The following is a 16,851-nucleotide window of genomic DNA, read 5'->3' on the forward strand; positions in this document are numbered from 1 at the left end:
AAATGTAAATGTAGGTCACTTGACCTCAGAAAGTTCAGATATGAATTTTTAGAAAGTGTATGTCGTAACAAACAAGAGCTGACGAACCGGCAGGTTCAGAAGGAAAGTGGTCTCTCAAACGTCGTGTGATTTGTCGGTATGAACATGAGCACTTTTTTTTGTTTTTTGATGTACAAATCTAATTTTCTTTATCTGTCAGTGAATCACAGATAAAAAGCATCTTGGTAGGGGACCTGGTGTCGGCTCACCAATCTCTGGGGCTGAGGTCACCAAGGTGGTTAAGGCTCCCGGTTGGAGGAGATCCACCTGGAGTTTCTTTAGGCTCTGGATGCTGTGGGGGTGTTGGTTGATACAGCTCTGTAATACTGCGTGGACGATGGGGGCGGTTCTCTTGGATTGGAAGACCAGGCTGGTGATCCCCCCTATTCAAAACGGGGGACTGTTCCAACTACGGAGGGTGACGTTCCTATCCTCATCTATGGTCACAAGCTATGGGTAGTGACCAAAAGAACAAGATCACGGATACAAGCGTGCGAAATAAGTTTTCTCTAAAGGGTGTCATGACGCTCCTTTAAACATAGGGAGAGTAGCTCGGTCATTCAGGAGGAACGGCGTCTCCACATCGAGAGAAGCCGGTCGAGGTCCTGGACTCCTTCCTGGTAGAGTATTCTGGGCATGACCAACAGAGAGGAAGACCCAGAGGAAGACCCAGGACGCGTTGGAAGGACCATGTTCCTCAGCTGGCCTGCGGACGTCTTGGGAAGCCTCCCCACAAAAAGAGTAAAGCTGGCTTTGATCAATTTATCCATAAACAGGTTGATCATTTATTTTTGACAAACCTCTCTTTTATCTAAAAGCTTAAGACAATGCATAACACCAATAAATATGAAATGTTACATGGAAAATCTTGAACTGTTGACTTCACATGCCACAATAATATGTTGTGCCAATGGTTTATATTTACATGTCTGCTTTTTCATGAACATTTTCAATAATCATAAGCAGCAGGAGCAAAAAGCTTCCATATTCTTGATGTGACCTTAGAAACATGGAAAATATGTACAAATACTTTAATAACTTTCACAATTGACATTTACATTTTTCCTTCTTTACATGAACACTTAGAAATAACAACAAATGGACAGATAGGCTGGTTTTTACAGCTTCTGATTATTATTCACACGTTTCTTTGACGTCACTACATGTCAAACAGTTTTGGACCTTTGACTAAACCGAAATATTCTTCTAACATTACAAAAGAATAAAGTAAAATATCATATTCATTCGAGTGACACTTTTTTTTTTTTTTTTTTACTTTTTCATCGCACCAGTTCACTCAAGCATTTACATCTAACATCATAAGTTCAACAAGGCAGTTTTCTCTGGATAAACTGCCCTCTTGCCTCTAACTGGCATATGATACCTAATTTCTTTCCAAAACCTGGAGCGAGGAGAGAGGGACGGTGACACTTGTGAGTCCTTTCCACGTCTTTCCTCGTCCTCTCTCCATGTCCTCCATTGTTGCCTGGTTTGGAGAACCTTCCACCAGCACACGGCGCCCTGTTTCTTCCTCAGGTGGCGAACCGACTCAGGGAAGAGGGCCAGCTGGGCCGGGGTGATCTCCTCCAGTTCCACCAGAATGACCTGAGAGGACAGAACTCCATCAGAACCTCTTTGTTGAGGACACTGGGAGACCTCAACATGAGTAAGAGTTGCTTATCGGCTGAATTGTGTGACTTTCTGTGGCTAAATAATGACATTTCTCTGTCTTACCTTTAAGGAGCCCTCCAGCAGTGCTCTGTTCATGGATGCCACACATTCCAGATGCTGCCTTGTGTCCGAAAACGCCTTGCCGTCACCACCAAAACCCACGCCGCCATTGCCCTCACTGGTCCCACTTTGGATTTGATCAGCCTCCTCACCAACCTTCGTAATATTGTTGTTGTTACTGCTGGTGCTGCTCGTGTGCCTCTTTATGATGAAAGTGGAAGCGGTGTAGAGCAGGAGAACACGACGACTAGCCTGAAGGTTCTCGTCCACAGAGTCCACGACGGCTGCAGGAAGACAGAAAGCATAGAGAAAGATGAGAAACTGCGAAGGGAATGTGTAGAATAGTAAACCATCTCTATGTAGCACTAGCTGTTTTTTTTTGGCATCAATGTACTGCTGTAAGTTGAATCCATGTCCTGGTCTAACATTTACTTTAATACTGCCTTTTATTTAGCCCTATCCAAAGACAACGCAACATGGTGTCACCACTGTGTTTCGCTGTAGACCAATGAGTTTAATTTTGGTCTCTTCTGACCAGCAGACCTTCTTCTTCATTCTACACAACACAACATAATGTTTGTTTAGGACCCAAAATTCAAACATTAAAGAGGAAGGTGCATCGGGATCAGATCATTTAATTATGACGATAGAGGAAGCGACCAACAGACACAAGCTTTTCCCTTGTGAAGCTAACTTTCCCATGTGGGAGACTTACCCTGCCCCGGCAGGCAGTCACGGCCCGCTATGAACAGTTTGTAGCCACAGGCCTGTTCCAACACTTCAGGCAATGTCTGCAGGGCGAACTTCTCCACCTCCTCACTGAACCCAAAGGCACCAGGATTGGGGTATGCCACATAGGCATCATACAGCTTGCCATCAAGATCTAAAAGTGAAAAGTTTTCATTAGATGCGCAACAAGGCTGCCGTCTGAACGCAGACAATACGAGGTCACTTCAATATTTGTGTTCCGGCGGGTGGCTGAAAACAACAACCAGCGAGACAACTAGCTGCAGTTTAAGCGAAGGCCGTCTTGTGGATGTTTGCCGTGAGTCATTTTCGCATCCAGGAGTTTTTTCACGTTGGACGCGCTCCTGCATAGCGCTGACGTGTCGGTTAAAAAAGCGCCTGCAGCCCCTTTGAATGAGAGGCGGGTGACATTTTATCTGAAAGGGTGCAGGCAGGCCCTGTGGTTTGTGTGCTTCCTCCGTTACTTGCACTGTATGAAGATGTGGTGAAACGCGAGATTAAACTTTGAGATTCTGTGACTTTGGAATAATGTGTGGGTACATTATTGCAGCTACTGTATCTGTTTTTTTTTTGCTGTTGCTTTTTAAGACGGAGGCTGTTGATGGATCCATTTTATTCCAATGTGCGATCGCTTTTCAAGCGTCGCAATATCCACAGCACATTTTAGCTCCACCTCTGACGTAAAGTGTTACCTTTGTTTGTGTAAAGGACTGGAAACGCTCTCCTGAAGCACAGCACAATGTCTATCCTGAAGGCGTAGTAGACGGCGACGCTGACGACGAAGAGAACAGTCACTCCAACAAACACTAATCTGATGGGAAGGATGATGTTCGGATCTGTGGAGATAAGAAATCACATATCAGAGTAAAGTCTACTTACATTGAGAATACATAGTTTTGGGCAGATTTTGCTTATAAATCCTCCTCTGAATCAAACTGAATTAAAAGCTGCAAAACAAAAATCATTTACAATTTTAGTCCTTACATTTTTTTTTTAAAGTAACAATTTTTTGATTCTACTTCATCAATGCCTCCAAGGCTTTGGATCTAGCTGGATCATCATAACAAGCTTTATTAGTGCAAAGCCACTTGTGCGTCTCATTTTTAACTTGAGACACCAGAACAGGAAGTCAGAGCTGAAGAGGGGGAAGTCCATCGGGGGTTCAAGGGCAACTAGAAATAACGTTTGAAAAGCGCGAGCAAGCGCTAACGTCAGTGTTTTTTTTGGGGGGGGGGGGGGGTTTGTCAGTGTTTTTGTCGTGCTGAAAACGTGAGAGGAAATAAATCTCAGGCCACAACAATGAGGCTGTTGGAACGCAGTCAGGGCCACACAGTGACATTTTTATGACCCATAATTATGAAAACGAGGCTAATATTGTGGTCGGAATATGAAGTGATGATTTCAACAGATCTCTTTCTGTTAAAGATGAACTTCTACGTGTTGTTAGCGGTGGTTTTGGGTGAAGGCACCAGGGTGCCAATGTCTGTTCGTCCATCATTCTCCGCCTGTCCAGGGAGAAGGATAAACGGAGACTAGAGAAGCAACAACTTCCTGTCCTTGTTCTACTCTGTATTTGTAATCCAGTCGGTGGAGAGCAGGTGTTTGTCTATGTTGTGTCAGAAAGCGATGCCACATATGGGTGGGTGAGTAGTTGTCTGCTGATTCGGAAACCTAAAGGGCTTTTTCACCACTTTGCTGTATCTGGGTTGGCTGTCTCTGGTTCAAAATCTAAAATACCTCATATGTGGTCAAATCCAAATCTTAAACGGATCAAAAATTCTTGACAGTACACATATAGAGTATTACGTAATCTTTATCGTCTTTTAAGAACAAAAGCAAAACGGAAACACAAATGCTCTTTAAACACAGAGAAGAAACGGTTTTATAAGCTATTAAACTTTTAAGAGCAGCAACATTTGGCACGACAAAATCAAAGCAGTACAGTTCATGCGCTCAAGCTTTACCTGTTGGCAGCAAAGTAAAGTATCCCTCTGATTTGCCTTGGGAAGTGTAGACCCTGCAGGTGTAGTTGAGGTAGAAATCCTCCTCCCTCACTTCTGAGAAGAGAAGCAGCCGTTCTGACCACTCACCCCTTGGTTCATCTTGGGTCCACTTACTGTGAAAAAGTCAAATTGTTGAAAGCGTCGACTTCAACAGGTCGCATCGTTTTTCCACTAGCAGAAGTAAATTTAAATGTACCAACCGCCGCCTTGTTGTGTAGATGCGTTCGGACGAATTAGAATCAAACACGACCGTATTTTGGATCAACCAAACGACGAAAACAAAATTTTTCGCAGTACCAGGCACAAACAGCAGACACCTCTTTGTGAAATTCGACCCTAAAAGCAAAAAGGAAGAAATTACAGATCTCTCAGCACGAGTGCGCTTGCTGAGACAAACCATCGTTGTGTTTGAATTTTGTCTTTTTTATTTTTTCCATTCGCCTCTTTGTGAAATAAAGGAAGAACAAATTACAGATCTTTAAAGCCTGGATGTATTTGCTGAGCTAAAGCAGAGATTCGTCTAAAATAGTCGTCGTTTTTTTTTATTTTTTTTATTTGGTAACTTAAAACGCAAATATCTACTTGAATAGGTTTGAATGCCTGAAGATTGCAGAGCAAACTATCATTGAATTGGATGCGACCTAAAGAAAATCAGCGTGACAATATGCTTTCTTCAGATATACTGAAACGCTTGAGCAGGCTTTCCACACGTGAAGCAAACGCTGCATGGACAGTCATAAATAAAACTTATTTAAATGGATTTCTGGTGTGAAGAACCTCTTTTAAATACTGCATCATCAAACTTTCCAGCCTTTTTTTGCTCGTCAGGTTTGAAGAAAAATGTGAATAAATGACATTGCCACTCTGATTTCCAGGTGTTTTGTAGATAGTGCTCATCTCACGAGTTTTCTGTAGGTGTGGAAAGTGTTGTGACTTACTGTACATCTGCATATGTAGTGAAAATGACACCGACAAAGAAATGGGTTATTTGTGCTAAACAGCCCGGTTTTTCAGACTGCATCAGTAATAAATACTAAATATTTCAGACAGAGAGACTGTGTTTTTCTGAAAAAGAAAGTCTAAAAGGAGACCTCACCTTTTGCTGCTTTTAAAATGTCATTTTCCGGTTCATGGATTTGTGGAGACAGGGAGTACTGCTCTGTGAAAAAAAAAAAAATAAATAAAATTTAAAATATATATATGTTATTTTCTGGTACTCTTACTTGCGGTTTTGTTGTCCTAGGTTTAGTCAACAATTTCTCCATCAGTTTATTCTTTGTGTTTGCTTGCTGTTTTTATACAAACTACTGTACAGTCCATGGCAAACACAAGTACCGTCATGAGTAAAGAAAATAAACGGAAGATAAAATTTTGTATGCCTTTTATTTATGTTTATTTAACCCACACTTACAGTAATCATATATTTTCACATTAGTTTTTCCTTCAATGGTCAAATAAAACAAAGTGACTAAAACTAAAACAATGGTGAAATTTTCTCCTGTTGTTGTTTTAACTCAATATCTCAACCTCAGACTGGATGGAGAAAGCCTTTAAATCTTCTTTTCATATATCCTCAACACGACTCTGACTGGGACTTTTTTAATGTTTTAGTTACCCAGGTGAGTTGATTGAGAACCTGTCGTCACCAACACTCGACCAAGAGGAAAAAAACAACCGCACACTATTATATTACATTGCTACTTTTCTGCAACATTACATGACTGTAATTGTCCCAGCTTTTTTTTTATTAGAAAAAAATCCCTGCGTGAATTTTTAACTCCACTTTTTCCCTTTCTGTGTGTTATTTAAAAAAAAAACAACTGTAGATGTTTTCAAAGTTGGTTGCATAAAACATTTTTTCATTTTTGCTGTTGAATCTGAACTGACCTGTGACCGTTGCATTAATGGTTTCTGACACAGATCTTGTTGCGCCGTCCAGGGCAAAGGTCAGAGTGCAGGTGTATGCGCCACTGCCTTCAGCTTTTACCTTGTGGAAGTTCCCGTCCCTGTTGGTATGACTGCCTGATGTGTTCGATATCAGGACACAGCCCTGAGTTGGAAGACAAAAAAATATATATTCACAAAGATTTCCACTATTAAGCAATAATTTGATTTAATATTTTGACAATTAAAAAAAAAAAGGTCATGGTCATTTGTATTTTTAAAGGGGGGATAAATCTTTATCCAGTCTTACCCAGTCAATTTTATTTTCTAACAGTCAGAGATTAAAGCAGCTTTTAATGTTTCAGGCAGTTGAACAAAACCCTGCTGAATATATTCTGGTTTTATCCGCAGCGCCATCTACTGTTTTAAATAAGAACTGCAGCTATTCAATGGCTGAACTCTCCGGTGAGAACCGCGAAGCAACAATACACCTGAAGATGGAGGATGCGAAATGGAAAGCCAAAAAAAAAAGAAAGAAAAAAGAAGTTAGTAAAAAAAAGAGGGGAAAATATCCGAGGAGGTGCCGTCAAATGTGAAAATATTAAACATGTTTGCTCTCAAGTCTCAACTCGTGCAGCAACAGACAAATAGCAACATGAAGCAGAAGAAGAAGAGAGAGAGTGAAGGAAGATGGAGGGAAAACAGAAGCTGAACACGCTAGCTAGTAGTAGCATTAGCAAAACGGAGAGAGGCAGTGACTGACATTAACTTTCTGATATTTTAGCCACATTCAATACAAAATGTCAAAATTGCAGGGGTTTTTTTTTTTTCAAAGTTTCTTTTGTCACCGTCACTGTGACAGTCAGGTTTGACAACAACCAACATTATTTTTGCTAGAATTTTTGCATATCTGTTGTAAAAATTCATAAATGGACCTGTTGCTCCTGACAGGTCTAAGGATTACGGCAAAATCCAAATCACCCTCTGACAGTAAAACGTTTACCATGTAAGACCTCCCAACAGAACAACACTTCAGAAATTCTGAACTGTTTAAGGATTAATATTTAGCTAAGCATTAAAAACACCTCAATATACAGAAAGCTAATCAAGGACAATTAGCTGGTGTTAATCTGACCTTCATAAAGAACAGAAGCATTTTATTCTCTGACTCAATGTACTGAATTTCATGCTACTCACTTTGTACCAGTTAACAGAGACGTCGATGCCGTAGATCTTCAGTTGGTGAATATAATCTCCCAGGGGGCATTGCAGGTCTTTCAACACATCTCGAGGATGTTTTCTTGGCCTTCCACACTCTCCAGCAACTGGCCGATCCATCACCAGCTTAGCGGCCTGCATGTAGCACTGAGAAGGAGTCCTGCATGCAAAGACAAACCCAATGAGTTTGGCACGACGTCTCTAGCGCAATAGAAATGTGTTTGTCCATCTCAAATGTAATTTCTGGATCTTCGTTAGCTTTTTTTATACTACTTGATCATTTCTCCACCAAGAGAAGATTTTGTTTTATTTTATTATTTTTTTAACAGCAGTCAGAGGCCCTTTTTACTGTAAGTCATGCCAGAGTGCTAGAAAACATAAAGTAGGTCAAACAGGAAGCTGTGGTTAGAAAGAGGGTGAGGGAAGATTTGCATCTCTTAGGTTCAGATCCCCATTGAGCTCTTCTTCCGATAATTTGGGGGGTGGAGGGGAAAAGTGACAAACCTTGATGTCACGTTGCGGCTAACAGAAGCCTTTTTCTTCCAGTTCTAACTTCCCAACGAGGAGAAACGATCGTTTGTGAAATATCCACAATTTCTGCTATGGAAAATATTCAGAATAACCAAACCGTCTGTGGAGTGCTAAACCACAAATCAAGTAAGCAAAACTGTTCGATGTGGTATTAATCTTGTAGAGTTAAAACTGACATGCTAAAATAATTAATATGAAACACAGCTGCTGGTATGACCTTCTGAAGTCTTAATTTAGCGACATTATATCCCAACATTAACAAATTTTGACATCTTTGTTGATACTAAGCTGCATTGCATTCAATAGGGTAAAACTTTACAATAAGGCTCCCTAAGATGATATTAATTCAACTCTAAACACTTAATAAATTATTATAAATTATAAATTCTAGAGTTATTATACTAGCACATATAAGACTACCTCGTAAACACAATAAGCATTTGTAAGCAGAATCTTTTAGCATGTAGTCTCCTTCTTGCCCTTAATTAATGAGCAATAAACAGTTATTAATCATTTATAAAGTGTTTATAGATGAATTGATAACATATCTATAAGTTATTTATTCGCCATCAATAAGAGGAGCCTTATTGTAAAGTGGTACCAATATCAGTTTTCTGATAAGTAGTGGAATAAATACAACTCTACGCTAAGCAGTTGTAATGACTTTGCCTTCAGACAGTCTCTTACCGCACTATGGCGAGGTATTCCCCATCGTCGTCCATCGTGGTGTTGAGGAACCAAAGCGTCTCCTGGAGCACCAGAATCCGACCCGCCTCATTTCTCATCTCCTGTCCCGTCTTTGCGCTGAACCAGGTGATGTTGAACGGGACGGCGGTGAAGTCAAAGACGTCCAGAGACAGCAGGGTGCTGTTCAGCATGGCCGCGTCCCCGGGGACAGAGAACACCCGTTCAAACACGAGCTCGTAGTTGGTGCAGTTATCTGCAACGCATGTCACATTATTAATTCTCAACTTGCTGTCAAACGTAGCTGCTAAAATTAGCTTCACATCGTGTCCGTTCATCAGAAAGCTGCTGTAAACTTAAATGTGTGATGTCACTTTCAATTCAAACGAATGACTGTGGATGTCCCTGTTAAAGTTCATTTTTAGCTGTCAGGTATGATTCAAACTTCATCAACTATAACTTTAAACATGCTTGTTTTAAACACAGTCGTCATTGTTTGTGAGCAACAGAGCAGAAACATCCTTTCTGTCAACTTTATTTCAAAGCAATGCTGCAGTTGCCTTGATTAGGTGTATATTTAAAAACTGTGTTCCAGTCAGAGTCCCAACTTTAATCTGATAGAAAATATCTGAAGGGATCAAAAGATTAGGGTGATGGTAAGGAGATCTTCCAGCCTCAAAAATCGATCACCAAAAATGAAACCTGCAAAAAGCTGAAACTATAAGACTACAAGGTTTGACTGCTGTAGTGGCAATAAAGAGTTTTCCTATATTATTGAAAAAGATATAACAAATTTTTGACATGCTTCAATAAAAACGTCACTGATCCATCATTTTATTGGCTTTTGTGAGGCGGGTGGGACATTTTTGTCCACAAGAGGGCAGTAAAATGCTTGCATATGACGAGTGGAGGCTGTTGACTAAGCAAAACCATGTGAAATATCATACTTGTAATTTAATAAGTAACATTACAAAACAACAGCTCATTGTCTTTTTTTTTTTTCCAAAAGACACATGGTATTTTTGTACATTTACGTCAAGATAGAAAACAAAACCAACCTTTTTTCATGAGCTCAGCCTGGGCCAGTCCACCACAGATCCCTGAAATCCAGAGGAACATCAGAAAGCTTTCCGGCGATGAACTCGGGCCCATTGCTGAAAATAAACAGAAACACATAAATGACTGTGTCTTATGGATTACAGCAGCAACCTGAACATGTTGTACCAGCCAGTGGGTCTCTGACACAAACCTCCAGTGTAAAGATTTTCATAGCACATGTTTCTCTTCCTCTCTCTGCTCCTTCCTTCCCCATTCTCCCACCCTCTGCTCCTCAACCACAGATACAACAGTAAGTATGTGTCGGTGAACACATCAGTGTCTCAGAATGACAAGTCCTCGTTTCATTGTGTTTGGATGACAGTCACATTGATTAGTCATGCTGTCAATATAACAGTGTGCCCTGTTACATTGACAAAAGCTTAAACTATGGTTAAGCTTTCGATGACAAATGTAAATTATAATTGTGGGCGACCAGAGGCAAGAGATAGGAAAACATTCACATTCACGCTTGTACTGTAATTTGTTGACAGACCATGCCATGGCGATTCAAAAAGGAAAAGACAGCACTAGAGAGGTGAAGAAAGAAAACTAAAGTAGCAATGGGAACGTAGGACAATCTCCTTAGTGAAGTCTTCCTTCGCCTCCACAGAGTCTCAGTAGACATTGCTCTCTGTTGATGCAGCGTGGCTGTTGACTCCATTCAAATCATTGTCCTTACCAAAAATGTAACATGTTGTTTTATGGCATATACTGTATATATATGCATTAATGTCTTTGTACCTACTGCTACTACTCCTACTACTTGTACCTATTACCTACTTTGTAGAAAGTCAAGATTTGAGTGGGAGCAATTTACCATTTCATTAAAAAAAATAATGTCTAATAGAAATTTCTAGACCAATAACATAAACATTTTGCATGTTAGGACTTACAATTTATGTTTAAATATTGTGGAGGTTACGGCTATTCAACAGAGTACAGTTCCTTTTTGATCGATATGACTTAAGCAATTGAAAATGTAGGAAAAGGCAGAGAATTGTACATAATTATTTGTCCAAGTGACACAGTGATTTGAAGATTGAACTAGTAGTTTTGAGGGAATTTCAATTCTGGTCTTAGAAATGCACCGAAGCGGCTGAGGAAAAAGTGCCAAGAGACTTTTGAGAAAAAAAATCTAATCAAAGTAAGTAAAATGTTAAAATCATGCGAAATGATCCCATAAAAGCAAACCTGACAATTGATCTGTGATGAAGCCCAAAGTTTATGAAGTTGACATTCAACACGATTTCTAAACAGGTGGGACAAAGTAAGGAGAAGATTTGTACCTAAAGATGAATTGTTATCAGGTTTGAACTACGGTGGAGGGCAATAGTGAGTGTCTGAGGATACGAATGGGATTTTTTTCTTAGCAAAAAAGGGAACCTCAGGAGGAGTGATAGACATTTAATTGTCAATACAACCTCACAGAAATATCAGCATGAAAGAAAGTAGGTCAGAAGACATGAAACTGGAGGTTTGAAGGGAAAAAAGCTAAAAACGTGGGCAGGTTGGCAAGAGTCAATCAAGCTGATAAAAAGAAGAAGAAGAAAAAAAAAACCCTTTGCCACAGAAGGCTTTGTGAAACCGCTGTTGGGAGAGTACAGAGAGGGGAAATTAATCTAACCACGGTACAAATTGCGCTCAAACTTCAGGAGAGTCCACAGCTAAAGAGGCAGGTGGAAAACACGTGTGGTTAAGCTGTGCTGCATGAGGTAGTTCTTGTGGTTTCACACTCATGTTGTTTTTCTTTCTCTGAACAGATATTTAGGTCCTAAACAACAGTCATAATTTTTTTTAGTATTATTCTTACTTTAAAAGGGATCCATTAAGACATTTTAGAGGCTAGCAGGAGCTATGTCTTAAACATCACCCCTTATAAATAACAGATGGTACACCAGTCTTAAATCTAGAAGAGATCATGAACGACGACACGTTGCAAACTGTGACACACACTCAGCAAATGATGAGAGGCAACGTTCACCCTGGACAGGTATGTAGGGCGAATCTAGACCCAACTATCCATTTATAGTCACCAGTTAACTTGGTGACAATGAATTGGTCATTTCTTCTTTTTTTTTTGTGGGAAAATAAAGCACAGATCAGTTTGTGGGAGGAAACAGAAGCACCTGGGGGAAATCCGCAGACGTACGGGAAAAACATGCAGATCTCAACCAAAGCGGTGTCGGGCTTGATGTGGTTTCCTCTTTCTTCAGAGCCCAGGGCAGGTTTACATGCACATGGAATGTGAAATAAACTTGACGAGAAACGAGGCTTAACGTGAACACCAAATGCTTTGCCGTCATCCCTCAGTCCCCAGCCGATCCCCAGAGAGCGCCTCTCGCCCCGTCAGACTAGCGGCAGCAGCAGTTATTAGCAAACACGTCTGCTGAGCTTGTTGTAGAAATTGCTTCTCAGTCCGACGCTCCTAAATGCATTTGTGAGCAGCATCGTGGAGAAGCATTGTCGTGTCGACGCGTCAGAAAACGGCGGGTTTCGGAAAGTGTAGGTCAACATCAAGGCATCAGATACGGCTCTGATGGGAAGTCAAATTACATTTAAGTTATTCTGGATAAACACACCCTTTTCGAAACAACTGAAGGTAACGTATTTACTTGACTGCACTATAAAATGACGCTATGTACCTGGAAATGACATAAAGCCTCCTACCCAACCCGCTGCTTAAACTGCCTGCTCGTCCTCGTCAAGGAGGCGGAGCTGCGGCTGCTGGGAAGTGTGGAAAATGTATTTTTTATTTTTACCCAACTGATTGCTAATTATCTCTGTGATCAACTTTCCAACTCATAACAACTCATAACAAAACACACGTCCAACTTGCCCTGTTTGAACTACACATCCTGAATAAAGGTAAAACTCCCACAGGAAGTGTGATAATGAACCGTTGTCTCACGTCCCTGACCGTAGAGATCAACAACGGCCAACGCCAGAAATGACTGTAGATCCCTTTTTAAGTACGCTGCCTAAAAAAAGAGGATTGTTCACCTGTAGCAGATAATAAAGACAAAGATTTCTATGCCTGACAGAAATGATAGGCACAGAGCACAGAACATTTCTGACAGGCATAGAGAGATCTCTTTGTCTTTGTCTAGAGATCAGTCGGTCTTTGTCTTTATTTAGTGCAGAAAAATACTTGAACCCCCCCCTCTTTGTTTCTGTCTGCTTCCTTCCGGTCCTCTGTGGTTAGAAAGCCCACAGAACAACAAAACGTGTTGAAAAGAAGACAAAGAAACGCTCGAGTTGGCAATTTGATCAACCTCAACAACTTTCCATAACCACGACCATGAGCACATCGAATCGTGTCTTCATGCTGACTTGGTCAACTAAATTGCTCAACGCCATTTCACTGCTCTAATTACAGTGGAAGATCTCCAACTTTCACTGTGTTGATCAGATTACGATCATCCTCTCTTGGACCAGCAAGAAGGTCCTTGCAGTCTGGGTTCTTTCTGCATGTTCTCCCGGTGTATGGATGGGTTCCAGCTTCCTCCCAAAGACCAAAATAATGATTGTTAACTCACTAAACTCTAAGCTGAGTGAGAGTGGCATTAGTGTTTGTCCTATTCCTATGTATATCTGTCTATAAGTAGGACAAACAGACACACCTTGTCCAGGCCTCTCGCACAATGACCACTGGAGACAGGCACCAAGTCAAGTGGATTTGTACCGCACATTTCAGCAACAAAGAAATTTGAAAAGCTTTAAATCATAAAACCATCATAGACATCAAGCAATAAACAAAATCATCACGCAAATACACATCAGATATGTTGATCGATGTTCCGGTTGCTGCCAGTCAAAGGGTTTTAAGCCTTGATTTATGGGAGCTCACTGTTTCAGCTGTTTTGCAGTTTTCTGGAAGTTTGTTTGAGATTTTGTGGCGCATAGATACTGAATGCTGCTTCTACATGTTTGGTTCTGGTTCTGGTTCTTTCTCTGCATCCCCAAAACCAGAAGACCTGTAAGATCTGGAAGGTTGATACAACAACGACATCGTGTATTTTGGTGCTAAGCCGTCTAGTGGTTTATAAACTAACAACAGCATTTTAAAGGCAATTAAACAGGATAAAACTCTTTGAGATCAAAGATCTATTTTACAATCATACAGTCAAAGCAGTTGGTTACAAAAAGCACAACTTCAGTAACAGAGTGGAAGTCATCAAGAAGCTTCTGGTGCTGGATAAGTCACCAACCGTTTTATTTAATCATCATCACTTTGTACAAATCAGTTTTCACTTTAACATTAACATTTTTTAAAGAGAAAAATTATTTTGCTGATTATGTATGATTTGTAAAAGCAATAAAAAAAAAAGGTAAACACCCAAAGGGGGTGGATTCCTTTAATAGGGACTGAATACAAACCTTTCTGAGGTCATGACACTTTCTCTCATTAAGAAATTATTTATAAGACAGTAGTAATAATAATAATAATAATCAGTAACACTTTATTTGAAGGGGTGCTCATAAGACTGATATGACACTGTCATAAATATGACACACCACCTGCTATGAACATGAAGGAGTCTTTATGAATGTCTATGACTGTCGTCAAGAAGTGTAATCGGTAAGTAGCGACACTTTAACGCAAAGTTGCTCTAAAAGTTGCATTAAAACTGCCAACTTTCTATTATTTGCTACATTTATACACTTTAATGCAAAGTGGGCACTTTTAATGCAACTTTTAAAGCAACTTTGCATTAAAAGTGTCATCACTTACTAAATTACACGTCGTGACAACAGTCGTAAACATTCATAAAGACCGCTCCATGTTCATAACACGTGTTATGTCGTATTTCTGACATGAGTGTCATGACAGTCTTATGCACAGCCCTTCAAATAAAGTGTCACTTTTACTTTAACAGAATGAGGGACTATGCATGGTTGGTCAAATCTGTGATATTCAGGAGTTTGTCTCCCTAAAACGATTTGATTTCTGTCTCTGGCAGACAGACGTCACTCACAGCTGCTTGTTTAAAACATCTGCCCTGTATTTCGCAACCCGCAGTTTGGTGGCGGCCCGTTTATCGCTAATATTCTCAACTTTAGATGCTTCGCACTTTGGGTTTCCTTCCTGTTTTCAGAAGCCGTCTTCTGCTCAGGACTCCTCTGCCAGAGAGCGTGGTCTGAAAAACCACAGCACGTTGTGGTGAGATGCTCTGAGAGATTTCTGCCTGCCGGATTCATCACACAACTGAACAACTAACTGCGCTCTGGCGAAGCTAGATTACAGCACAGCGAACGGCATCGAGCAGAAACAATGTTCAAACCAAGATCAGTGAAGTTCCTTGATTTAAAAAAGGGTGATGTACCAACATGCAGAACTTTGTTCTGGCACTTGTTTCTGAGTTGGGAGTTGTAGATGAAACCCAGTGGTGGTTTACTGAACAACAGCCTGTCTTGTTCCATTCGTGAAATGTCTAAACATATCCTGACCAGAAGCAGCGCTGAGAGTTAAAAGCACATGTTCATGTTAAGAAGTCCACACCAACTGCAGACAGATGTAGTTTAAAGTGTTGCATCATGCCTTTCTATTCATGCTTCATAATGGAACATTTTCTTAAGAATAGCTGCCCTTACTACAGTTTCTCCATCTGCGACAGGAAGAGAAAGGAAGTGAGCCTTCTTTTGAGGTTGGACTTCAAAAGCTCTTCAGTCGGATATTCAACACTGAACACTGTTTTATTTACTTCCTCTTAACGCAAATGAAAGTGTGCAGGCGATATTAGATGGTTCAGTTCCTACAGGAGGATTTAAAAAAAAAGAAAAAAAAACTGCAATAACATAAAAAATCTGTACCCTCAGATCAAAACAAACATGCAAAGTGCATTGACTCACCTAAGAGCGAGCAACGTGCGAGGCGGTTAGAGACAGAGGAAGGATTAGAGAGTTTACACGGGAGCAAAGAGAGGAAACCTCACCTCTGACCAGCTCAGGCGGTTAGTCACCAGCTCGGTCCCACCTCCACGGGACGAAACAGCACAGAGAGAAGGACGAGATGCGAGGTGTTCACCTTGTGGTTACTCGGCCACGCCCTGTGAATCTGGTGGAGATGTTACTGCTGAAAGTCTGTCTGGGCAAAGACAAAAATGATATTCACTTCACTTTAATTACATCAATGTCAAGCATATACGGTTGATTTTTGCCGTTTAACGTTGAAAGACAAAAACGTGTGAATTTAAAGAGAACAAAAATTCTATTTAGTACAAGTAAAGATTTTCGTTTCTCTTTAAGTTTACCTGTAAGTCTTTATAACAATCTGTTTTTATGTTTTTTTTATTTTACTTGTTTTTCCTTTCTTTTTTTTTTTTTTTTAGAAGTTTCACACCCATGAAGAAAACCAGCTGAACGCAAATATCAACCAATGTCAGCCTAGAAATGTGCAGGTGTCGGCTGTGAAGCATCAAACACCTGCACATTGCTTTCAAAGCCAGGTGCAGCAAGAAGATATTCACACACAGGTACTTCTATTGGTCCAAGGGATTTATTTATTTATTCATTTCAGTAAAACCCACACACACCCACACACTTGCTGGGAAAAGCAAACAGCTTGCAAAGTTTAATTACTGCCTGTAAGCTTACATTAAAAAAAAGCTTCTCCTAACTGAAATAAAAAACGAACTGCTATTGAATGACTGTTAAAGGAAAAGATTGCTGGATTTGATTTTTACAGAAAAAAAAACAAAAAAACAAATGAGAGGATACTAAGTCATACAGCTACTTTTAATTGACAGGGAAAAAAAGTGTCAGGTCCTAAAATCAAATCAAATTTGTCTTTTCACAATCTAGGTTCAATATGTGAGTTTTCGTTTCACATTTACAGTCACATGGAAAAAATATCATGACATAGAGCCATGTTGTTTCCAAAACTCATCTATGGGGAAAATGTGGCTCAGATTTGAAC

The 16,851-nt window shown here is 40.3% G+C and overlaps 1 protein-coding gene across 4 annotated transcripts; it reads right to left on the reverse strand.

The window, feature by feature from the left end:
• Positions 1 to 1,055: 1,055 nt before the first annotated feature.
• LOC116723724 (interleukin-1 receptor type 1-like) lies at positions 1,056 to 15,892 on the reverse strand. Of its 4 annotated transcripts, none has more exons than XM_032568822.1 (12): positions 15,869 to 15,892; positions 9,896 to 9,991; positions 8,841 to 9,093; positions 7,602 to 7,782; positions 6,408 to 6,570; positions 5,617 to 5,679; positions 4,721 to 4,856; positions 4,482 to 4,633; positions 3,210 to 3,353; positions 2,486 to 2,653; positions 1,774 to 2,054; positions 1,056 to 1,644 (listed from the first exon to the last, which is right to left on the reverse strand). In XM_032568822.1, exons 2-12 carry the CDS (start codon positions 9,987 to 9,989, stop codon positions 1,357 to 1,359), a joined length of 1,923 nt encoding a protein of 640 aa, XP_032424713.1. In that variant the 5' UTR covers positions 9,990 to 9,991; positions 15,869 to 15,892; the 3' UTR covers positions 1,056 to 1,356. The 4 variants fall into 4 exon arrangements, with proteins under 4 accessions (XP_032424713.1, XP_032424712.1, XP_032424711.1 ...); XM_032568821.1 differs by having other exon boundaries at positions 15,786 to 15,871; XM_032568820.1 differs by lacking the exon at positions 15,869 to 15,892 and adding an exon at positions 10,087 to 10,179.
• Positions 15,893 to 16,851: the final 959 nt, after the last annotated feature.

Source organism: Xiphophorus hellerii, chromosome 7 (genome assembly GCF_003331165.1).
Source record: "Xiphophorus hellerii strain 12219 chromosome 7, Xiphophorus_hellerii-4.1, whole genome shotgun sequence".
NCBI lineage: Eukaryota > Metazoa > Chordata > Actinopteri > Cyprinodontiformes > Poeciliidae > Xiphophorus > Xiphophorus hellerii.

Coding starts and splice junctions, on each gene's coding strand:
- LOC116723724 (XM_032568820.1), bottom strand. CDS start 10,114: ATGTGCTATGAAAATCTTTACACTGGAG. Junction 6,571..7,601: donor TCTCTGTTAACTGGTACAAA/GTGAGTAGCATG, acceptor CTTCCAACTCAG/GGCTGTGTCCTGATATCGAA. Junction 4,857..5,616: donor CATTTTAAAAGCAGCAAAAG/GTGAGGTCTCCT, acceptor TTTTGCTTTTAG/GGTCGAATTTCACAAAGAGG.